Source organism: Leptonychotes weddellii, chromosome 6 (genome assembly GCF_054177405.1).
Source record: "Leptonychotes weddellii isolate Sample4059 chromosome 6, ASM5417740v2, whole genome shotgun sequence".
In the NCBI taxonomy this organism is placed as follows: domain Eukaryota; kingdom Metazoa; phylum Chordata; class Mammalia; order Carnivora; family Phocidae; genus Leptonychotes; species Leptonychotes weddellii.
The window spans coordinates 26971510-26996142 of record NC_138374.1 but is presented as its reverse complement, the minus strand read 5'-3'; the positions used below and the strand labels follow the sequence as shown (position 1 = coordinate 26996142).

Genomic DNA, 24633 nt, shown 5'->3' with positions numbered 1-24633 from the left:
GCTTGAACAACAGTGACCACAACCAACATTTATTGAGCACCTGCCGCGTGCCGGGCAGCCCTCACAACCACCCTGAGAGGTAGGTGCTATCCCTCCGAACGCAGGGGAAACGGGTGTAGAGTGTCGGAAACCCGCCCAGAGCTGCAGAGAGGAAGTGGCCCACCCAGCCAAGGCAGCACCTTGCATTTGGGGAGGGAAACGGCTTCCCGAGGAAGCTCTTTCTCCACTCCAAGGAAAGCATAAAGGAGGTATCTTCAGACACCCGCAGACCCCAGGGACGTCCTGTCTCCTGGGGATCAAGACAGAGGCAGCTCTGAAAGCAGGTGCCCCAGTTCTAACCTCACAGCCACTGTTCTTTTAAGGAGACCAAGGGACCCCCTGGCCTCCCTCCTCCCCCAAAGAGAAGGATTTGGGGGTTTGGAACCTGGAGGGGAGCCTAGTCTAGGTGGTTTCTTTAAGAGAGCCGGGGGGCTGTCCTACCCTTAGCGGCTGCTCTGCAGGGGGCCGGGCTGCACAGCCAGCCTGCGGCGCCCTGGCCTAGAGCAAGGGGACGTGGGAGGTCTCCCACAGGCGCCGGGCCAGCTCGCCGGCCTGCTGCACCAGCACGTCTGTGGGGATGACCGACAGGTGGAGGGCCAGCAGCTCGTGGCACTTGACGGCCTCGGCCGGGTGGCCCTTGCTGTAGTAGCGCAGGAGCTTCCTGGAGGAAGGGGGGTGGGATTCAGGAGCGGGGCCCCAGCAGCCCTCCCAGACGCGGGCGCCCCTCCCAGCACGGCACGGACACTGTCACCTCGCGAGGCCCCAGCACCTGGCCAACCGCACGAGGCTCGGCCCTGGGCCGCGCGGTCCACCCCTCTGGGTTCCCAGCCCTGCGTGGGGCCTGCCGACGGCCGCGTCCGGGCCGCGGGAAGCCACAGAGCCGGCAGGGACGCCCGAGGGCCCAGCACGGACGCTGGCAGGTGCTGCCAACGGTGTGGCTGCCAGAGACGGGCAGAAACCCGGGCGTGCTCCCACCCACCCCCCTCACTGAACACGGGGCTGGGCAGCAAAGAGCTTCCACCGAGGGCTTCTTGGGGGGCGCTCCCGGAGCAGGAGCTGCTCCCCATGGGGAAGTGGCACTTGCTGGGCACCCACTGTTCCCAGCAGCCTTGCGAATCGGGGTCACCTGTAGTAGTCTCCTCCCAGCACGCCGACGGAGGCCGAGTCATCCGAGAGGACGGGCACCTCTATTATCTGGAGTTTGTACCCCTGCGGAAGAGGAAGAAGGTCTTACAGGGGGAGGTGGTGGCGTGGTGGAGAGAACACGAGCCTGAGTCAGACACCATGTTCAAGGCCTGGCTCAGCCCTGCGCGCAGGGTGCTTGCTGCTTGGACCTCTTTTTACCTCGTTTTCTCAACTGTGAAGTGGGACTAACAGTAACCTCCCAGCGAACACTGGAGGTGATGTATATAAAGCTCTGAGTGTCCTGCCCAGTACACATGTGGTAGTTCTCACTCCCATCAGTGCGTGGACCTGGCTCAGGGACCCGCACGAGCTCAGGAGGGCTGCCAGGAGGGCGACCCCGGGAGGTGGCATGCAGGGTCTTGAAGGGCTAGGCATTATCAAAAGGCCCAAGTCTCTGCTGTGAAAGCGACCACAATCTCCAGGGCAGGGTGAGGAGGAGAAGGGAGATGTCCAGGTGGCTCAGTTGGTTAAGCGTCTGCCTTCGGCTCAGGTCATGATCCCGGGGTCCTGGGATCGAGTCCCGCATCGGGCTCCCTGCTCGGCGGGGAGTCTGCTTCTCCCTCTGCCCCCCCCCATTCACACTCTCTCTCTCTCGATCGCTCTACTCTCTCTCAAATAAAATCTTAAAAAAAAAAAAAAGGAAAAGGAGGAGAGGGAATTAAGATGCTCTGGGCAGCCACTGTGCGTCGGGCACGGTCATGGGGCTTGTCTCCATGCTCATGTGGGCACCGTGGGCCCGTCCTGCGGGCAAGGAGGTACACTCAGCGTGCTAGGCGGCTGCCCAAGACGGCACAGGACAGGCAGCCTCCACAGCTGGCTCTGCCCCCCACAGCCCTACTGCAGTCTGTCACTCCGTCGGGACAGCCACACACACAAAGCCCTGCCTCTCCCTAGAAGCTAAGGTAAAGGTCATACACACATCCTGGGCTCAGAGCGCCGACGGGAGCCTGTCGGCCAGGAGAGCCGAGCCTGGGTTCTGGCTTCTTCATTTATGACCTTGGTGGCCCTGGGCACGGAGTTTGATCTCCAGGCATCAGTGTCTCTATCTGTAAAATGGGGCCAATGATCCCTGCCCCAACCATGGCACAGGCTGGGAGGACGGGAGGTTGAGACCCAGGAAGAAGCCTGTACTCTGGAAGGTGCTGGCCATCACTCTCAGGGCAGAGCGAAGGAGGGCTGCTGCCAGGGAGAGGGCAGGGCCCGGTGGGGGTGGAGGGGGCGTGAGGGGCAGAAGAAATGGACAGAGAGCTGGAACACGGACTCAAAGTGACAAGTGAGGAGAAAACAAAGAGAAACAGGAAAGAAAGAAGAGAGAGAGAGAAACAGGCAGTGAGCTCCCATGACCTGTGCTTACACTGGAGTAACAGTGAGGTCTAGAGCGAGAAGTACCGGGCCAGGAGGCCATACTGTCCTCTTCACCTTGCACAGGTTGCTACACGGCTCTGAACCTCGGTTTATCAGCCTCTACAATGGGAACGACAGCGTGCCGTGCTCTGTAAGCGCAGCTGGCGACGCGGAAGCAAGTGTGAGCAGCCGTTCTCGAGGGGCATGCGTCCATGTGTTCGCGTGCGACCTGGACACCGCCTTGAGTGACAGCACGAGTCGTTCAGACAGCTGCTGGAGGGGTCACAAAGCGCCCCTGAACACGGGACCCCCGAGGTCTGGGTGCCCACAGCTGTGCCTCCCTGTCAGCTCCACTAGGGACGAGAAGAGATGAGAGACAGACAGACTGAACGCAGTGCAGAAGAAAGGGGTCCCGGAGTGAGCAGAGAGGAAAGCATTTCGGGACGGTCCTGCCCCGGGACCTGGCCGCACCCACCATCTCGTTCTCGAACCACAGGAAGTAGGAGAAGCAGAAGTCGCCCTCCCGGAACAGCAGCGTGCTGTAGCCCTTCTGCAAGTATCTGCGCGCCAGCCGGATCAGACACCAGACCTGGGGACAGGCGGAGAGCGTGCTCGTGGCGGCCCCGACGGCCTCCCCAGGGCCCGCGGCGTCGGCCCTCTCCCCACAGGGGGCCCAAGGCTCAGGCTCCTGGCTCTGGAAGAAAAGCACTCAGAGGAGGAGCTCCCGGAAGGCCAGCGGCTGCTCCAGCTCACCTGTTTCCTGAGTGCCGGGCATGGCCTGGGTCAGAGCAGGAGCTCAAAAGGAAATCATTATCGGGTGGGTGGGTGGGTGGACTACCCCTCCTGTTACTGTGACAATAAAATACATGTAAAAACCCTTCACGTAACTTGACTATGCACAGAGGCCATAAATTAGTAAACTGATCATTCAGCCCAGAAAACAGACAAGGACGTTGTTAGGTAACACAACAGGAGACAAGGGTGTGGCCACCTGGAAACCCGACCTGCTGTCCAGGGCCACCCGTCCACCGGTCCCCGCCAGGGGCGTAGGCTCTATGCCAGGAAGGTGCTGTGGGGCGTGTGAGCACAGAGGACCCTGAGCCAGGCATGCGCTCTCTCCAGGGCTGAAGTCCCAACCAGGGCTCACCAAGAGGTCCAACAGAAACACAGGGACAGGGGGACAATGTGCCTTGGATCCCCTCGGGGACATTCTCTTGCCTAATCCAAGGGCTTCCATGCTGCCTGTGACCTGCCCGAGGGAGGAGAGCAGGGGCAGCCTGACTCCTCCATTCTCCAGGGCTGGAAAAGGCCTGATGAGCTTAGAGGAAGGCTTACATGATTCACGGCAAACCTGACTACAGCGTAATGTCTAATTACATCTGCAAGCAAATACGTGGATTTGCTGTATTTTCAGGAAAGCAATTTGACAACGTGTATCAATAACCTTAAAAACATTCCTCCCATTTGACTTAGTAATTCCATTTCTGGGAATCCATATTGAGAAAATAATCAGAGATGAGGACAAAGATGGATGCGCAAAGGTGTGTGCTGCAGAATTATTTATGACCGCGAAAGCCTGGAAACAATCTAACTGTTCAACATTGGGGAAATGGCTAAGGAAATTATGTTACATCCACATGATGGACTATTGTGGACTTGTTAAAAATCATGTTCATAAAGAATTAATGACATGAGGAAATGCATCAGATAGAAAGCGAAAACGTGGGTAAACACAATTGCATCTACGGAATGATCCAAGATTATGACCAATGGCAAAAAACTGCACAGAAAAACAATGCAAAGAAATGCAGCCAGAGAACCCCTGACAATCTCCGGAAAGATGGCTGGAGAGGCTGGTACCAGCAAGGGCTCCATGAATTCTGTCGATCTTCTGAGCCACGTACCGTGTTGAGTACTTAACCTGCAGCATCTCACGTGTCTGTAATTGTTGCCCCCCGTGTACATCAATAGTAGCACCAGCTTCTTTCACAGATGAGCACACAGACACTCTGACTAAGTAATGCCCTGGGGCCACACGGCCAGGGAAAGGCAGAGCCCACCCCGCCTTTTGTCACCCTCTTGATTTTAACTATTAGCGTGTACTTTAGATGAATCTAACAGACGTTTATACTAGACTACCTACCACGTGTATAGTATATAAATATACACATACTAGTTTGCCATGAAACAGTCTATTAAAGAGAATATAAGAACCCCCAGTGAATGTTTCTTTAGTACAAACCACCTAGTGTTAAATCCTGTATCCAAACTGGATAACCTTGTGTTTCTTCTTTCCATTTGAGTTCATTCAACAAATACTTATTGGGATTTATTTATGCCAAGCACAATGTCAGGCCCTGGCCGTTTCCCCCTCTGACCTCACTGCCCAGACTTGCTCCTTCAGGCACATTAGAAGACACCCAGGAAGGTGCCCCTGACATCGACTGAGGCCCATGTGGCCCCGGATGCCAGGACCCTAGAGTGACGAGGCCCAGCTGCTATCCTTAGGAGCCTGCAGACCAGCTGCGTGCAGACACTGACAGAAGAGTACAGTAGGGTTAAGACGGGGTGTGCTCAAGGCCTCAGGGGAGCCCCAAGGGTGGGGGGCATCAGTCTTTCCTGGACAGGGGTCAGGCCAGCACGTCTCATCTGACGGGGGTGAAGAGGACCCGGACCCGAGCAATGGTTACCTTGGTTCTGATGAAGGTGGCCAGTGGCCCCCTGCCCAGCTCCGACGAAATCCTTTTACTGCTGCTGAGGGAAGGGGCCACCATCTGGCCGGTCGTGCGGTCCACATAGATGAAATGCACCAAGCCCGGGAAGTCTTCTAGGTAGGTGAAGGTCGGAGTTAAGGTGCTCACAAAGCCAGGGACCAGGGAGAGTGCTACTCTGTCCTCCACCTAGGCTTCCGGCAAGGCTAAGCAGTGGAGTCCGGAGGCCAGGCCTGCCATGCCCACCTCTCCCCACAGCTGCCATGTCAGCCAACCTCCTAGGGTCCCTGTTTTCCCAGGCCTCTTTACCTCTGAACCCCCAACCAGGTGAAATTCTCCTATGCAAGTACAACGGATCCCTGGACACTGGCACATCTAACCTGGGGAGTTCTAGACCCAACAGGAATAGCGAATGTTCTTTTTTCATCATTTTCACGAGGGAAGAGTTTAAATCACATACATGGTGAGGCTGGTGTGAGAGCTGAGCTACCTACCCACGAATGAGCCTAGCTGACCGCCCAACCCACACACCTCGGCGTGGTTTTGTTTCCCTCTCCACACTTCACCTTCTGAAGCTGGAAGGTTCCCACTGGAAGGGAACAGCCAACATGGCAGGGTGGTGGCTGGTGGCTAAAGGGGGCCTCTGTCATCCCTTTCACCTGCATACTGAGACCTTAATACAGGAAAAGCTGCTTTATATAAAGTTCCAGAGGAAATCAGTCTTCGATAAAACTAGTATTCCATAATAAAAGGGTCAAACAGGTCTTGGATAGGGTTTTTTAAAGAGGGATAAACATTTTTGGTGCAGGCCTTCTCAGAGCCTTCACGTTCCACGGTGTACTGTGACATCTAAGGAGGACACAGCCTCTCTAACCTACCTGACCCCAGGACCCCTGCCCTGCCTGGAATAGCTGTTACCACTTTGCTGGCTGGACACTGGTCAACATAATCCCCAAAACTTTTATGAAGTCACTGAGGGACAGCTGGGATTTGTGAAATTTCAGTCCTGGAGCATTCCTACAGACAAGACACCCATGACCATATCTGCTATTCTTCAGAGAAAAGATGCTGAGGTGGTGGAATACATCTATCTGCTCCTTCGCAAAAGTCCAGAGTCCTGCAGAGTGGGCAGGTGTGGGGGACATACAGACACGAGGGACTCGGGCATGAGGATATGACACCATGGTGACGTTCCTCCTACTCTTCACCAACAAGAAGTCCTTCCAGTCCATCAGCTTCTCTCTGTCGGGGCAACAGGGGGAGGCGGGTGGGGGGCGGTGCCTCAGCTCCCGCTCCGGCTGGCGGCGGCCGCACCCATACTTACTGCATGATGGCCTGCACCTGGCCCTGCAGCTGCTGCGGCAGATGGGGGCCCCCCCGGCCTGGAGCTGCGGTCAGGAAGCTGAGACGGTAGATGGCACAAAGCTGCCGCTTCACCTTCCCACACGCCTGGAGCAGCCTGGCATCAGGAGAGGAGAGCACGACAGCGGGAAGGGCCTTGGAGGGGGCTGTCCGCATGTGCGCTGGGGACACACACACCTAGGACCCACTTCATCCCATGGGTCACCCCCTGACCGGCGACAGACACAGCTGCTGAAGCACACCCCTGCCCGCAGAGACACCGGAGGCAGCTCCCCGGCTTGCCCCCAGTGCAGTGCGCGGGACTTGGGTGGAAGCTCGCCCCACCCCCACGGTTTATTTTATGGAGAAATGAGAGGAAGAGCACCCTTCAGGGCTGAGGCTGGGCGGGAACCTGAGCCCTCTGTCCCACGTTAAGTCCTCAAGGCCCTCTCCTCCACCTGCAGCCCCTCTGCCTCCCAGCCTCCCTCCGGCGTCTGCGGGCCGGACTCCGCTCTCTGGGAAGCCCCTCGCCCTCCGGAGCGCCTTCCTGAGCACCCTCTCCCTCTTGGCCTGGAGGAACCTGCCCCTCTGTCCAAATGACTCCCCCCATCCTCAGAGCCCACCACTCACTCCCAGGACGATCCAGGCTCACTCCTGGAGAAAGCCTTGCTCTTGAACTCCAGCCAGGTGCTCTGTAGGACAGGGGACAGGGGTTGGCTTCACGCTGACAGCCCCACAGTGAGGTCCAGAGGAGACCCTTGCGATGTCGCGCTCAGTGAGGGACCCACACCTCTCACCCGCTTGAGTATTTAGGCTCGGCACGCAGCTGCCCTCACACAGTCAAGCTGGCTCTCTGGCAGGTCCCCCCAGCTCTCCGCACCCCGCCATACACACCGTTCTCTTCAGTCAGTGGTTCTTTAAAGAGCAGTTTCTGTGCAGCAAGCACGGGGCTCACTGCCGAGCCCGCAAAGACATGTAAACTAATGCTGTTGGAGGGACAGGCGAGGGCCCCAAACAGGAGGACATGGAGCAGGCACTGGGGTGCTGAGGTGCGGCCCTAGCGAGCTCCTTAAAGGGGGACTTTACATCCGACCCCCACGCTCACCGTGATGGCCCGAGGCACCCCTCGCTCTGCCTCCTCCAACCCTTCTTCTCATTTTCAGATACACGTGTGTGGCGGCCACAGTGAACCTCGGGTCCTCAGACGACCCAAGCGCCACCAGCTGCTTCCCCTGGGTGACCTACCCCTCCTGAACTTGGAGGCCCCCGGAGGAGACTGTGCATTTCTACCGTCTAGGCCCCTCCAGCCTCATCTCCGACCTGGGCTGTGAGGGGTGCCGGGCGCAGGCTGCTGGCCTTCACGGTGGCGTAGAGTCAGGCTCTGCTCCTGCCACTCGCCTGCCCAGTAATCTGAGCCCCGGTTTCCTCACATAAAACACGGGAATTCGAATTCATGTTCTGCCAAACTCACGTCAAAATGCTCTGAACATACTGCTAAGTTTCTGTTATCACTTCGTGATGCGGGAAACAAGGATCACGGGCCCGCGGTGGGGCCACTCCCCGAGTGTGGACAGAACAGATCTTGCCACCCCGGCCCTGCTTCTCCCAGAGGCCGCTATATCTGGCAACTGAGCCTCACCTGAATCTCTTGCCGCCCGCGATTCTTGACAAACTTATCCATCCTCTGCCGCAGGTCGCCCATGAAGGGGTGGGACCGCAGGGTGCTCCCGGCCTCCTGCCCCTCCTTCAGCTTCTTCTCCAGTAGGGAAAACCCGTCCAGCAGCTGGTACAGGACGAGGGCCAGGGGGGTGCTGGGGCCCTAAGGGAAGAAGCGCAGGGCAGGATGAACAGGGGCAGCCTGCGGGAAGGCGTCCAGGCTGGGGCACTGCTAAGGGAGGTGGGGGTCGCTCCTACCTTGGTCAGGAGCACCATGTTGATGCCCGGCCACAGGGGCAGGCAGTAGGCGGTGTGGGGCACCATGGGGCAGTGGCTCTCCTTCACGTTGGCATCTAGGAAAACCCTTCTGGGGCCGGAAGCGACTGGGGAGGGAGGCACCAGTGTCTGGAGGGTGTCTTCAGCTATCTGCGGAGAAGAGGAGCTGTCCGTGGGAGGGTTGGGGTGGGGGAGCCGCCTGGCCTCTGCCTCACGCACCCACCCATGGTTGCCCATTCGCTGTCTCCCCTGTGAACCATGGGAGTAAACACTTTAGCTCCACGAAATCCAGTTCTTCAATTCCTGCGCTCTGTTACCACGGCCCCAGCAGCTCCCCTGCCTCCTCGGAGCCATTCTACCTGGAGTCAGGACTGGGTGGCAAGCCATGAGGAACAGGAACTGGGGTGGGTGGTAGAAAAGAGACTTAAAGGGCAGAAAGGTCGGGGGTCGGGGGAGCTCTGTCCCGGGCCTTCACTCAGACAAAGGCATGTCAATAACGCTGTCATTCTACCCACCCTGAGAACATCCGGACCGCTGGGCCCATGGGGGAAACTGAGGCGTGGAAGGACTAAATGAGCAAGACTCTAGCCTTACTAAATAAGTAAGAAGGGCTTTAGTGGGAAAAAGTAGAGAATTGAGGAAATCACGAGAGATGCCACGAGACCTTCTCTATCAGGATGGCACTGCACTGTGAGAACAGCCAAAAAACTAGCAACAACGTACTAGCTGTTGTGCGGATCTGCTAAATAAGTAATGGAGGCACGTGATGGACTCTTATTCCTTACACACTAGTGCGGAGTAAATGGAAAAATGCTTAAGGAAAACAGTGTAATGAAGGACATTAGGATTCAAATTTGGTAAAAGAAAAAAATACATGTAATGTATAAATATACATACATACATGTATACGTACATATACGAACGTAAAATCAGAGAGAAGACAGAAACACCCCAAAATCTTAATAGTAGTTAACATCTGGGGGAAGGATTAAGAGTGACTGAGTGATTTTTATTCCTTTTCATACTTTTGTATTTCCTAATTTTTCTACAATGAATATACTTACGTTCTAATTTAAAAAGTCATCACAAATTAAGTTGGACTTTCAGTCCCAACAACAGTGAGGAGGGTGGGATTCCTCAGGAGTTGAGGTCACCCTTCGCCCACCACCCACCCTCCTGGCCCCGGCCTCTGGGACGAGCTCTGTCCCCCGCACTGACCAGCCCTGAGGTGGCAGCAGGAGGGCCGGCCCTGTGCGGAGTTACGGCGAGCAGACACCTCAGAGTCCCCAGTGTCCACCGCAGCATCTCAGATCAGCTGGTGCCCGGTGGACCTTCCCTCCCCCAGGAGGAACTCACCTGGACCTGGGGAGCATCCGTGGGTGGGGTGCCCCCATCCAGCCAGACGGTGCTACCTACAGGACACAGGTGATAATATAAATAACGTGAAAACGTGAACAACGGCTCAGCAGTGTGTCAGAAGGGGAGGGTGGGGCAGAGTACCTGGCAGGGGCGAGGGCACTTAGTAGGGGCTGGAGCAGCACTGCCCTGCTCATCTGACCCCAAGCTGGAAGTGCAGGGTGCGCTCTGCAGTCGCAGGCTAGAGCAGCCTGGGCAAGAGAAGCTCCCCGCAAGGCCAGCTGCTGGGTGCAGGCTCCTGAGGATGTACCTGGCAGTGGCGGGGGGGGGGGGCATGCCCCTCCTTGGCCCCCTGAATCCCCTCCTTGATTCCACCCTCTCACTCCTTCAGGTCCCTCCCTGTCTACCACGGTGCCTCTTTCCCAGAAGGCAGCACACTTATTCAATCAGCAAACTTTTACTGAGCACCTACTATGCACAGGGAATTGAGCGGCTTCCCTTTCCCAGCAGAGCTCACAGAAACTTACTGAACCCACTACATATTTGAAATATTACATGTTTGTAATAATATTGTTCTCCCTTATATTTCATTGCAAAAAGCCATCACTTGTAATCATGTCTCTCTAGGGAAGCCCGTTGATAGATACATTCTGAACACCTGATTTACAAATGAATGAGTACAACTCAAGCCATTCGTAAGCGGTGAGTTCCAGGCACTGGGCAATGGCATTATTTACAGCTCTGAGGCATAAAAACTAACCACTGAGAAAGAGGCCAGGAGGAGGACTGTGATGAATGAGGGAAGGGAGCAGTAAGAAGAAAAAGGAGCTTTGGTGATCACCCCAAAGCAGTGTCTCTTGATGTGTTCTGGGCTCACGGAGAGCTTAGGGCCCAGAGGAATGTGTAAGTCTACAGGAGCTGGTGTGGGATCTCAGGGGTCCCAGGCTCCTCGAAGCCCATCCACGGACTTCAAGTTAGGAACATCTAACCCACTAGTTTTCAACTGCGGCTGCATGTGAGACCTTTTGAAAATCTTGGTGCCCAGGTCACATCTCAGATCCATTAAGTCCCAACCTCTGGCACAGGCAGGCCCGGCTTCGGGAGTTTTTAAAGATCCCTTGGTAAGCCCACCATGCAGCAGGGCTTAGAGCCACTGCGCTAACTTAGATCTGCGCCTAGGGCTGGCTCCACGCTGATGCTCACTGGCCTCACAGGGCAAGTTTCTAGAAGTATTCATACCTGGGTCCCAGCCCACAGACTATAGCTTCACTGGTCTGGCTGAAGCGGCCTGGCTGGTTCTCACGTGCAGCCAGGGTTGAGAACCAGTGGCTTAAGGACACCACACAGTAAATTCCTTTCAAAACTCAGTCCCTGAGAAGTGTCTTCTTCTGAACCCCTGGCCTTCCTCTATTAGGTGATGTGAGCCATACGATCCTTCCTTCTCCCCAGGAGCTGCAGAGGTAAATGTGATGCCCATTCAGAGGGACTACAACAGTACGGATTTTGGCTTATCTTTTTTTTCAGCAGTGTTGTCTATTGTCTTGTTAGCAACATTTTGATTATTTTTCGTTTCTTTTTATTGTTTACCCACCCACATCGTCTGGAAAAACAGGTAAGGTATAGAAATAGAATATGTACCTTTTAAACCATTATACTTGAAATCAAATGATTATTACTTAACTTTAGTTATGGATTAATTGATTTAAAAAAAAAAGGCAGAGAATACACCTATGGGAGATGACTTTTTAAATGAAATCAGCTTGTCACACAGCTTTAGGAATCATCTGAGTAGCCGAGCTTTCATTCAGGCTGGAGCTGGTGAGAGTGGGGGGGCAGAGGAGGACCTGCGGGCAGCATCCTGTGCTCCAGCCCCCTCCTCTGGCTCCTCCCCAGGCCTCACCTGAGCTGTGCTCCCCAGGGGAAGGAGCTGGTGTGAAGTACTCCTCAGGGAGGGAGAAGCTGTCCGTCTCCTGGGAGGAAGAAGAGGGCATCTTGGGCCAAGGGCTGGGAGAGCGTCTCCTAAGGGCTCAACCCTGGGCCCCGCTCCCCTCCACACACGGTTGCTGCAGAACTCCTCCTGGCCCGAGCTGTGGAAGCAGGGCCCCAGGCCTGCTGCACGGGGATGCTCTGGCTGCTCCATGGCTTCTGCGGGGAAGGCTGCCATCAGCAAGGGAGACCTAGTTAGAACTCCTCCTCTGCTCACTCCTCCCCGCCTCCCCAGGGAGCCCAGCACTTCTGCCCACAGCCCTCCACCCCTGCGCTCCCCGCCACCACGCAGCCCTGGGGGGGTGTCCTCACTTTCCACCCAGGTTTCAACTCTAGGTGGCCTAGTCTTTCTCCAGAACCGCTGAAATTCCCGAAATTCCAACACACTGGCAACCAAGCCGCTGCCAATAACGGGGACGGTGTGGGCGAGGATGGTGGCTAGCACCTACCGAGCACCCCAGGCACCGCTGGCCTCTAGGTAAACTGTCCCCTCTACTCCTCCAAACAACCCTTGTCCCATTGCACAGATAAGGGAACCGAGGCCTAGAGCAGCAGGGACTCCAAAAATCTGCCCTTCTCACTGACTAAACCACATGCATTCTAGAATTCCTGTTAGGTCTGAACACAGCAGGAAGCCAAAAGCCTGCCCAGAACTGTGATGCAGAAACACAGCCTCCCCAGGTGGCCTGCCCAGCACTCTGCAGGCTGGGTTTTGGAACTGCCCGGGGAGCTGGCCCAAGACCTGAGGGTCGTCATCCTCCACTGTGCTCTCGCTGGGGTAGCGATCCTGAACCAGGAGGATGAGGGCGAGGAGGTCAGCTGGGCGCAGGGAACTGGCACTGTGGCTGCAGAGAGAGCAGCCGGCTGTCAGTGCACGCTGGCGCCCCCTGCAGGTAACAGCGGGCGAGGAGCAGGCAGGTTAAGGGAGTTTGGAGCAGGGTCCCTGCTCTCAAGGAATTTATGAACGTGTCAGCTGGCTTCATTCTTCTTGGAGAAAGGCAAGGTACAAATAAAATTAATCAGTTCATTAATTTTTAAAATAAAACTTGGTGTATTAAAGAAAAAAAAAACCCACCAATGAGAAACCACTGGGGACCAGTCACAGCCTATGGGGAAGTTCTAGAATTCAGATTCGGAGACAGTGTTCCAGAAAGACCTAATTCAGAGGAGGGAATGAACTGAGAGGGTCAAGAACTGAAGAGTTAAGGAGGCTTCAGGGAAGAGATGGGTCTTGAAGATCTTCTTGGCTGGGGAGGTGGTGCTTTTCAGGTAGAGGGAATAGGGACCGGGGGTGGCGGGGGGAGGCAAGGGTCTGGGCCGCTGCCTGCTGGGACCAGGGCTCACCTGGAGTAGAAGGCCAGCAGCTTGGAGTGTACAAGCAGGAAGGCGTGCAGGGCCTCCTCGCCGGCCCTCTCGGGGCTGGAGTTCACAGCCTGGATGACGTGCCGCTCCAGGGCCTCTATGCACAGCTCACAGAGCTGAGGGTGAATCAACCGCTCCACAGCCTGGCGGGCAGGGAAAGGAAGCCGTGTTACCGACCACCCTCCCCTGCTCCAGGTCCTGGCTGGTGGGTATATTCGCTCAGTCCATGCTGAACGCATGCTACGTGCCAGACACTTGGGAACAGGGCGACTTGGGCCAGCCTTCCTGGGGCTTATGGTCTGGTCACTGGACTCCAGTGGGTGTGACAGACAATATGCAAGGAAAGAGACAAGAGAAATGCCAACTCTAAGTGTTGTGTAGGAAACACCTGGTACTGACTTGGGTAGGGTGTCCGAAGAAAATGTCCTTGAGGAAGTCACCTCTAAATTGATATCTAAAGAACAAGAAATCCTGTTAGAGAGAGTAGAGGGGGAGAATGCTGCAAGCCAAGAAAAGAGCATATGCAAAGGCCCTGAGCTGGGAAGAGAGTTTACAGCGGTGCTGTTGGATGGATCTATAAGGTAAGCCCTATGCATAATTTAAAATTTGCTAGTAACTACATTTAAAAAGTAAAAAGAAATAGGTGAAATTAATTTTAATGATTTATTTTACCCAATATACCTAAAATCTTATCATTTCAACATACAATATAAAAGCATTATTAATGGGATGTTTGACACTCTTTTTTTGTACTAAGTCACCAAAATCCAGTGTATATTCTACATGTACAGCATAACTCAATTTGGACAAACTAGATTTCAAATGCTCAATAGCCAAATGTAGCTAATGACTACCGAACTGCACAGAATTAAATATCCAGTGCTCCTGAAATGCAAAGAAGTCCTGGGAGGCCAGGGCGCAGTAAGGGCAGAGGGGCATGAGGTGAGGCTGGGGCGGAGTCCTGCACTGGCAGGTCATACAGGGCCTGGTCGGTTCTGGAAGGAGTGTGGATTTTAAGTTAACTGCATTAGACCATCTCCTACAAGAAGCCTTTTCCGATGTCTCAGAAAGAGCTGGTAACACCATCCCTCGTGCCACCAGGGATTCAGATGGGAAACCCAATAAGGCAGCACCCAGGATGCTTTATTGTGTTTTCGGGCATATATGTACTCTCAAGGGCAGCGACGGTATCCTTACTCATCTCTGTTCCCGGGGCCTGGCACACCTCTTAGCATACAGTAGGTACTACACATTTATCCGAAGAGTGAGGGAGCGGGGTGCGAAAACAAATCCTTTAGATCTATTTTCCAGTCCACTAACTCTCTTTCTACTTATGTCTCATCTACTATTTAAACCATCCTTGAGGTTTTTATTTTAACAATTATGTTTTTATTTCTTAAATACCTATATGGGTTCTCGTTTAGCTTTTATGTCTTTAAATATTTCAGAGTTATTTTAAGTTCTGGACCTAATAATTCCAGTATATCAAGCTCCTTGGGATCTAAATCTATTGGTGACTGGTTTTCCTCTCACTCGTGGTGGCTCATGTCCTTGTGCGTCTGTCAGTTCTGAGCTCCTATTTGTTTGCTCCGAACCTGTCCTCTAAAGCAGTAGCTTTCAAAGTGCAGTTCCTGGACCCACATAATCAGCTTCGCCAGCGAACTTGTCAGAAATGCAAATTCTAGAATCCCCAGACCACGCCCACCCATGAGAAAAGTGAGGCCCGGCAACCCTTATCTCACAAGCCCTCCAGATGATTCGGATGTACCCTGAGGGTGAGAACCGCCACTCGGGAGGAAATCTGTGTTTGTCTCTACAGGGAACCAGCAGTGGTACCTGCAGCGACCACCTGAGCTCCTCAGGCCGGGCCTTGGCGCGGGGATCTCGGGCTCAGCCCCCTGCTGCTGAGGGCCTAATTAAGGCTCTGATTGCACTCAGGCCTTCCTGACTTTAGTGCTGCTTCTTTTTCACTACTGTCCATGCTAGTTTCAGCTCAATATAATTTGGGGGGGGGTGGCGATCAGAATTGAGGGAGCTATCTTCAGAATTTCCATAATTTACTGTGAGCCCCAAACTGCATTAAAAAGCCTGTTTTATCTAGGATCTCACTGTTTTATTGTAGGGAGCCCCATCAGAGTATCGAACCCACCATGAGGCCACAAAGACAACCTTCTAAAGATAAGAGTCTGAGGGTCTCTGACCTCACTCACGACGTGGGGGGTGGTGTGTGTGTGTCAAAACTTGGCCTTAAAGCTCCTCAGCCCTCTGACCTGACACCCCCGTGGCCCGAGGCCTCCCGTGCCTAGTAGTCACCTCCACAGCGAAGCACTGCTCCTGCTCCCGCAGGCGGCCGTACGTCCACAGCAGGCTCTGGAAGTGCTCCCACACCTGGATGCGCCGCTCAAGGTCCGGGGGCCGCAGCCTGGGGGCAGAGCAGCACAGACCCTGAGAAAGCTGCCTGTCCCCACTTTCAACCAAAGGAGCAGAGTTACCGTCAGGGCTGGGCGAGCTCGCGTGACTTGAGGCGACAAGCAGGAGAGCCCTCTGAGCATGGAAGGGCTGGTCCAGGCTGCGCCCTGGCCGCGGAGGGGGACTGGCACAGAACCAGGAGGTAGGCGCCTGAGCAAACACTTCACCTCTCAGTTTCCTTCATACACGGACATACGACACGAGGTCAGCTAGAGAGTCTCCAGAAAGGAGCCAGGGGTGGAGTACGAATGAGCAGCTTCACAGAGGCCGGCCACCTGCTGCACGGCCTGACAGGGTGCTTGGCAAAGGACCCAAAGGGGACCGAGACGAGGACTCACTCCTTTCGGATGAGCTGGCCATCCATGGTGACCAGCCCGAAGTGCACCTCGAACAGGTACTTGAGCACGCACAGCTTCTGCCGCAGGTCACCCTCGCCCTCCATGTGGTCTCCATTGATGGCAATGAACAGGCATTCTCCAAACTGTAGGCGGAGGGGGCTGGTGTGAGCCAGCCCCAGGGGACCCCTCACCTGGCCTGATCCCGGAGGAGATCGAGGGGGGGCCTAGGTCCCAGGGGATTTTGATAGGGCGGTTTCTGCTTTCTAAAGGAGTCTGAAGTTCAAGGTAAGGGCGAGGCATGTGGACAGACCGCCCACGGCACCGAGGGAAGAGGAACATGGGCTCAGGGGTTACACACTCACCAGGTGAAGGACGTACAGATAGTTGCCATTTTCCGTTGAGAAGCACGTGTATGTATCTGAGAGCTTCTCCAGCATGGTCATGGAGGAGATGATGACTGGGGCCAGGAGGGTGCTGAGCTGGTCCTCCACGGGAGGAAGCTGCAAGAGGGGAAGAAAGTAACAGCGCTTGGAGTGCCAGACCCTGGCGACAAAGGAATGGACAAAACCCAGGCCTCGCTAGCAAGGGCGTCCGTAGTTTTAGACCTGCCTGGAAGGTACCACCGCCCTGACAGGAAGGAGGCAAGAGGAGACTGCCCCCAGCACCTGGGTGCTAGTGAGAAAAGGCTGGGAGGGGTCGGCCAGCTACCTGTGCCGTTCTGCCTCCGAATCCAGAAGGAAACATTAAGGACTTAGGCCACATCTCCACAGTGGAACGTGTGTGGCATTTAACGGAGCACTGACCGACTCTAAGGAAGTTCTCTACGTGTCCTAAAGTCCATGCTTTTTGTTGCAGTTAGGTCTACTTCCGGGGAATGTATCCTAAGGACAATGATCAAGGATAGGGCAGAGATGCGCACAAAGATGCTCACTGCAGCATAACGTACAGCAGCAAGCAACTGTAAAAACCTGAAATGCTCTGCACCAGCGAAACAGTTAATAACAGCTCAGCTAAATGACGGAAGAAGGCAAAGCCACCTCAAATAGGGGAATGTTTCAATGACATGGAAGATTCTTCTGATGATATGTTAATAAAAATTGTTGTGAGTAGTATTTTAAAACGCACAGAAAAAACCAAGTATTGAAAACATATTAAGAAAGTCAATGCAATGCTGCTAAAGTTATTCCTTCTGGCTGAGAGAGTATGAGACTTCCCGCACTTTTTATGCTTCTGTAGTGCCCCCGTTTCCATAACAAGCCCACCTTCACTTTTAGGAGCTCTTCCTCCAACCATTCTCTCCGCCCTCCAAAATCAGGAACAAAACAAACAGAACCAAAGAGAAACTGGACAAATTTGCTGGCACCACTCAAACCCTCTTCAATGGAAGGGGAAAAGAGAACAGCTGATCTTCCCTACGCTGATCTTGGAAGACTTGACTGCAATATGGAGAAAGCCAAATCCCGACTTTGAGCTTGTGAAATCTGAAAGGAGACGAGTCAGACCTTGCCTTGAAAAGAAAAATAGGCAACCAACCAGGGGCAACGTGCAGCATTTACAACAGGAGCGGGACGCAGTGCTGTGGTGAGGATTTCCTTCCACCTTCCTCAGCGCTCAGGAGCCGAGGTGGGTCCAGCTTTAGCAGTGGTTCCTGCCCACCCCCTGGGCCCAGCTCAGATGGCCCCTCTCCTGACCATCTCGGCCACCCTGCCCCGTCACTCCTTACCTCACACTGTTTAACTTCCTCGGCACATTTAACATTCCCTGAACTCATGTGTTTATTTCCACCCCGTTCATTGTCTTTCCTCCTCCCTCTGCAGCCCTAAGTTCCGTGACAGCAGATCATGTTGTTATGGTCACTGCTTCACCCACTGCTTCACACATAGTAGGTTCTCAGTTAATATTCATTGAATGAATATCCCTCCACAGAGGCAAATGTTTGTTGAACTGCTCATGTGCCACAATTTTCTTGAACTGTCACAAACAGATTATGTTAACAGAAAGTCACTTAAAAATCTAGATTGTGTACAGCAACTCGTTTTTTAAGTAGTGGCTTTTTCTGCAGGTGTAGCGAGTTTTTTTTTTGGTTGGGAAGATGAAAATATTTGGCATAGGCAGAGTGTAAAGGAATTACTATTACTTGGAATTATAAAGTGGTACATTATCTTTGAATGGCTTTTGAATCAATGTTTCTATTTATAGGAAATTATCCTAAGGAAATAATGAGATGTGGGATCAAATTCAAGCATAAATGTTCCCTACAGCAATAATTTTAGCAAACTAGAAACAATATACATGTCCAGTATGGGAAAAATGGTCAGATAAGTGGTACATTTATTTATACACTGGAATATAATGCTTCCATTAAGATTTATGCTTTTGAGAATATTTAACAAAAAAGAATAATGCTTTTGATATAATGGCAAGTGGAAAAACAGAAAATAGAACTGTAAATGTGGTATGATCCCAACTACATATAAAAGATAAAGACCCAAAGGAAATATATAGAAGAGCTAATGGCTCTGGTACTAGAATTATGGGTCATTTAAAAACGATTTCTCTATATTTCCCAATTTCCTACAATTAATTCATGTTTATAGAATCGGGGAAAAAAATAAGTGTTGTGTACATAAAAATAAAACTTTAAAGACATTTTTTCTTTCGTCACTTAGGAACTGAAAAATCAGGATTTTGTTCCTTTATAAGGCTTTCAATAAAGAAGATAAACACCAATAGATAACTTGCTTATTTTGCTTGTTTTATTCATTCATTCACCAATATACTGAGTGTCTTTCTGTCAATATTATGGCAGGTTCTGGGGATACAGAGGTCTACTGATTGTTGGCTTCTTCAACTGACCTGATTGAAATAGAAGTTTAAGAACAAAAATATTAAAACTTTATGTATTGGGGTGCCTGGGTGGCTCAGTCAGTTAAGCATTCGACTCGTTTTCAGCTCAGGTCATGATCTTGGGGTCCCGAGACTGAGTCCCGTGTTGGGCTCTGCGCTCAGCAGGGAGGCTGCCTGAGATTCTCTCCCTCTCGCTCTCCTTCTGCCCCTCTCCCCGCTTGCACTCTCTCTCTAAAATAAATCATCTTTAAAAAAGAAAAAAAGAACTATATGTATTGACTGCTAAAAATAAAAAAGCCTCATAGATAGACTTATTTTTTAGCTTAACGAAAACCACTAGAATGTCATGATTTCTGCTGATATCTTTATTCCTAAAGACTGTGACAAGAATACTGGTGATGTTGGGTGGATTAAGCTGCTCGTGCAGAACTGGCTCAGCTGGTGATCACGACCAGTAGAGCGAGAAGGGGCTGGCAGGCCACCCGTCAGGGCTGTGGCAGAAATGCCAGAACTCTCTCTACTGCTTTCCCTGCGGAAATGTTGAATCCAAAATTCATCTGGAGAAAATTTTCAAAATAAATCACTCCTTTCAAACACAGAGTAGAAATTATGAGTGAAAATGACAACTGTCTCCGAGCTGTAGTATTTCAGGGTCACTCTGGATGTCCATACGCAAAAGATAAACCTTCATCCATACTTTACATCATATACAAAAATTCAAAGGGGATCATTAGACCTAATATAAAAGCAGAAACTATGAAACGTCCGGAAGAAGATAGAGGGAAAACTCTGTGATCTAGGGTTGGACAAAGATTTCTTAGATATGACACCAAAAGCGTGATTCCCTAAAAGCAAAAAATGGATACACTGGAGTTATCAAAATGAAAAACTTCTGCTCTTTACAAAATACTGGTTAATGGATGGGAAGACAACACACAGACTGGAAGAAAATATTTGCAAAACACTTACCGAATAAAGGACTTGCATCCAAACTACGTAACTCTCTCAAAACTCAGTAAGAATCCTAAGAAATCACCTACCCAACAAAAAGATGGGCAAAATGTGAACCAACTTCAATGAAAAAAGACACAGAGGGCAAATAAGCACATGAAATGATGTCAAAATCATCAGCCAATAGGACATGAAAATTATAAGACAATGAGATTCCGAGAGACACCTATTAGAATGGCTAAAATTAAAAAGACCACAGCAAGTGTTAGCGAGGGTATGGAAGGGAAAGTCTCCTACATGTGTAGTGGGCTGGATACGCTACAACCCCTCTGGCCCAGTCTGGCAGTTGCTTACAAAGTTTAGCATATACCTCCACAATCTAGCCCTTCTAGCCCAGCTATTGACCCAAGAAAAGTGAAAGGTGACGTTCATACAAAGACCTGCACATGAATGTTCATATCTGCTTTATTGGGAAGAGTGAGAAATGGGCCACAGTTCCCATCAACAGGTGCACGGACACACCAACCATGACACGCCGATACCACAGACGACCTCCCGCCCAGCAGGGACAAGGAACACACTACTCCTACCTGCTGCAACATGGATAAATCTCAAAATTACGCTGAGATAGAAGCCAGACCAAAACCACTTTGAGTGTATACTGTATGACTTCATTTACCTAAAAGCCTAAAAAATACAAAGTCCTCTATTGTGACAGAAAGCAGACTGGTGATTGCCCAGGTTGGGGAAGGTGGGGGAGGGGTCATAAACTTTCAGGATGACAAATGTATTTTATTGATTGTGACAGAATCACAGGTGTGTGTGTGTGCGCGTGTGCACACGCATATCTCAAATCGTACCCTTTGAGAATGTTCAGTGTACAGTATGTCCATTATACCTTAATGTAGCCGTTTAAAAAATTGATGTGTTAAGCTTATGCTAAACTTTTTAGGGAGAGAAAACGAGGACACCAAATTTCTCTGTTGTGGGATTTAAACTCTACCTCCTCCTCCTGCTCTCATTTAGCCTGATGAGCCCTGGTGGAGTAGGGGTGAGCTCACTAACTCGAGAGCATCAAGAGGCCAACTTCTGAGGATGAGCAGCTGGGTGCGCAGGGCTCTGGACCGCACGCACCACCCTGTTAGTTCCTCAGGCTGGGCCAGGAGCGGGTGGGCAGGTTCTCCCTGTGCTGTTGTTCCCTCCCAAACCCCTCCTGCCCTGCACTCACCTCTTCTCCCTCAAACCCGAACTTCAGCCGCAGACTCTCGGCAAACTCCTCGTCTGCCCAGTAGAAGAGGACCTCTGCACCTTCTGTGGCCACTAAGACGCACTTCATCTGCCAGGGAGAAGCAAGGTCAAGGTCACCTCCCAGCCTCTTTATCCGGAAGCTCAGCCCAAGTAACGAAGAGGATCATAACCCCAGCAAACACCTACTGAGCCCTCACAGGGCACCGGGCTCCAGGACAAGGGCCTTCCTGCTATTATTTCGTCACACCCTCACAACCAGCTGAGGAGGTAGGGATCTTTAGTTACTCCCACTTTCTAGAGCAGGACTTAGCACAGCTTGGAGCTCCTGGGATCTAAACCCAGGCCTAAGGCTGGGGCTCTTGCCTCTGTGTTTTCCAGCACCTCTTGCCAGATCGTCAGACTCATCATGGGCCCACCTACACCGAGCATACGGAAGGACCCCACTCCTGATCTGGACAGAGGATCAACTGCCCAAGAGGGGCAGGCAGGATGGTGGCTCATGGCCCTCAGTGCCTGGTCTAGGTGGAGGGAGGCTAATGCACCTCTCTCCAGGCAGTTCAGAAACGTGTTTCTCCTCAAGGCAAAAACAGCTCCAGAAGACAAGCTTCAAAGCCCCTGGGAGTGGGTTCAGCATGACATAACGTCATTCACGAATTCCTTCTGCTCTGGGTGGAAACAGAGGCTGCCTAACCTTGTCCACAGTTCACGCTCACACTTTTTTGGCTTCCTCAGCCACATCCCCCTGGATCTTTGGCCCTCCCAAACTGCCTTCCCCACCACCCACACATGCACCTTCTGTGCCACATATTTTAATGCCTGATTATACAAAATGTGTCTCATTATTCATCAGTGGGGAGAGTCTTAGCCCAGAGCGTCCCACACTGTGCCTTTCATTCCCCGGGGGGTGGGGGGGGGCAGCAAGACATTGATCCTCTCAACCCAGGGGCAGCCTGACCAAGCCAGGTGAGGTCCAAATTCTCAGGTCAGCTGCTTGCAGATGAGAAAACCCCAGGCAGGGGCTTCACATCTCTTGTACCTCAGTGCACCACACGGACAAGATCGCGTTGTACGTGTGCCGAGACATGATAATGACCAGAAAACTCTGCTCTGACTGCCCCCTGAGGAGATGTCCAGTTTCAAACAGGATCACAGCATCTTAAGGCCTCGGACTCAGTGACACTCTTTGGGATCCCCTAGGGGCCCAGCTTGGTGGCCCCACTTACTGAATTCCTCCCCAGTCTCCGGCGGGGGGGGGGGGAGTTTATCAACTCTAACTCTGAGCACCTGGCCTCAAGGTGGTTCCTCGACAGTGAACAAAGAATGCAGCCTATTCCCATGGAATTGCTCAACACCAGGCAGAGATGGGGAGAGCAAACGAGTGTGAAGCAAAGGCTGCTGGCTGAGGGCAGGTGATGTGGAAGAGGCGGCTCTGGGACTCCCAGGTGAGTGTGACAAAGACAGGGGCTCGAGGGGCAGGCCTGATGGGAAGGGAGCGTGTGTGCGGGGCAATGGTGGGCTACAGCATGGAGGGTGGTCAGCAGCGGACAGCCCTCTGTAGGGTGGGAAGGCTGTGGGGAGTGACGTGCTGGGCGCAGGTGGGTGAGGTTAAGGATCTGGTGTGAGGTAATGGGGGCCCACTCCTTGGGCGGAGGCCAGGAGAGGAAGGGGCCGATGCAAGAGGTGTAGCTTAGGGTGGTAGGCCTTGATGACGGCCCGGAGGCAGGGGAGGAAGGAGCAAACAGGCAAAGGTGACATGAGCAGGCAGAGCTGGGGCAGGGGGTGGGGGGGACAGGGAAGGCTCAGTCCGCTGCCTGCCCTGGTGTGTGCCGCCCGTTGCCCCAGAGCAGCCCCAGAGTGGGTGCCGTCTGCCTCCGCTCCGCCCCCAGGGCAGGCAGGATCATCCACCTTGGCAAGGAGCACCGCGGAGCCCGCACACAGCCGGAGGTTCACAAGGCTGCAGGAGGCACACTCGATGACCAGCTCACGGAGAGCAGCACGGCATCTCGGGTCCTGCAAATGCTTAACACAGAGAGGTCATGAGGGCAAGCAGAGCCTCTCATCTGACTGCTGTCCATTTCTGGGAGTACCAGCTGACGAAGGACTCAGCAGTCACACGTCTCCCTCCGGCCCTTAGGCCGTCTACTCAGAACATACACCCCACAGCCAGGAGGCGCGGGTGCCCTGTACCCCTACCCCCGCACTCCCCACAACACGAACCCGCCAGCACAGTCCTTTCCACATAGCAGGGGCCCACAAACATTAATTCCCACCTCCTGTTTCCTTCCGGGCACTCTCATTTTACCGTGGGTCACTCAGAGCCCTGGTGTGGTCAGCAAACCCGCCCTGAGCAGCCCCAACGGGCTTGCTAGGAGTGACTGGGGAGACAGCACAGCACACCCCAGACCCACAGGGAAGCAGGCCCAGAAGGGAGGGGACATCCTGGGACGATGAAGGAAACCAAAAAAGGCACCAGAGACCTGGTTCTAGTTTCGACTTGGCCAAGGCAACTCTCTGTCTCAAACCCCTGCTCTACCTCCCTACAGGGTTAAAGGGAAAAACAGAATAACCAGGCGGGAAGCACTTAGCAAACTCTGCTTTCTTACACAGAAGTGGGCTTACTTTCCCTTGTTATTTCCCAGCTTCCCTTTGTCAAATAACAGGGTGAACTATACTGGCTCCAGAATCATTCACATTTTGATGATAAAAGGCAGGAGTAACATAAAGCTGTAACCTAACTCGGAAACCAAACGTTGTAAGCAAATAAGAGGCAAGAAAGGATAGTGAGGGGCTCAGCATCTTTTGCAGCGTAACTGAGACTAGCTACATGACCGGCATGACCGGCCTTAATGACCTATTCCCGGAAAAGTGGAAATGCTTTGCAGTGGACATTAGGTTCTACTGTTGTTGGAAAGCGAACCTTGCCGGTGGTGTCATTTTGTGATTTCCCTGTTCTCTCTATCCTGCTCTCAAGAGGTCCCACAGGCCTCACTGGAGCTCCAGATGGCGCGGGGCCAACCTGGGGAAAACCCCCGGCCCCATTTTCACCACCTGCCCCAGCGAACGCCCTCAGGCCGCCGCGCCGGCCTCCCAGCAGCTGTTTCGGGGCGCTCGGCTCCGTCCGGGCCCCGGCCTTGCCCCTGCTCGGCTGGACGACCCGGGAGAGAGAATCCGCGGGGCGCCCGCCCCATGGCGCCCTCCTGTGTGCCCCGCACTCCACAGTTTATGCAGCACCCCCAAGCCCCCGCGAAGCTCACAGCTACCCTGGGAAGAAGGCCCGGCTGGGGGCGCCCGCCCCATTCCGTGGCTGCAGAAACTTAGGCTCCGAGAGGTGAGGCGGCAGGCCCCGGGCCAGACGGGCGGGGTCTGTGCGGCGGAGGTGGGGCCCGCCCCCACTTCCGGGAGGGCCGCGCGGGGGTGGGGGAGCCAGGAAGCCCCGCCACCCACGGAGGGGCCGCGCGGGACGGCGCTCGGACGGAAGGCGAGGCCCACGTACCGGCTCGCCGCCCTACACCGCCCAGCAGCCC

At 53.4% G+C, this 24633-nt stretch overlaps 1 protein-coding gene across 10 annotated transcripts; it reads right to left on the bottom strand.

Annotated features, from left to right (window-relative positions):
* Positions 1-13: 13 nt before the first annotated feature.
* On the bottom strand, positions 14-24633 carry HPS1 (HPS1 biogenesis of lysosomal organelles complex 3 subunit 1). 10 transcript variants are annotated; one of them, XR_014146219.1, is made up of 21 exons: positions 24370-24596; positions 23015-23128; positions 21090-21197; positions 16426-16563; positions 16064-16206; positions 15570-15678; positions 13239-13399; positions 12637-12739; positions 11967-12065; positions 11809-11878; positions 9909-9964; positions 8535-8702; positions 8260-8439; positions 7251-7312; positions 6604-6738; positions 6457-6521; positions 5259-5404; positions 3044-3157; positions 2579-2808; positions 1166-1248; positions 566-700 (listed from the first exon to the last, which is right to left on the bottom strand). XR_014146219.1 is itself a non-coding variant. In XM_081823669.1 (20 exons), the coding sequence occupies exons 3-20, from the start codon at positions 21195-21197 to the stop codon at positions 538-540; spliced, it is 2103 nt and encodes a 700-aa protein (XP_081679795.1). In that variant the 5' UTR covers positions 23015-23129; positions 24605-24633; the 3' UTR covers positions 14-537. The 10 variants fall into 10 exon arrangements, 8 of the variants coding, with proteins under 8 accessions (XP_081679795.1, XP_081679788.1, XP_081679787.1 ...); XM_081823669.1 differs by lacking the exons at positions 2579-2808; positions 24370-24596 and adding an exon at positions 24605-24633 and having other exon boundaries at positions 14-700; positions 23015-23129; XM_081823662.1 differs by lacking the exon at positions 2579-2808 and having other exon boundaries at positions 14-700; positions 24364-24596.

Excerpts from the sequence above, each read along its gene's own strand:
- HPS1 (XM_081823669.1), bottom strand. The coding sequence starts at position 21,197 with ATGAAGTGCGTCTTAGTGGCCACAGAAGGTGCAGAGGTCCTCTTCTAC. Across the intron at positions 7,313-8,259 it reads GCGGGCGGCAAGAGATTCAG|AGCACCTGGCTGGAGTTCAA; the intron begins GTGAGGCTCAGT and ends CCTGTCCTACAG. Across the intron at positions 5,405-6,456 it reads GAGGAACGTCACCATGGTGT|CCTACCTAGAAGACTTCCCG; the intron begins CATATCCTCATG and ends CTCCGACCTTCA.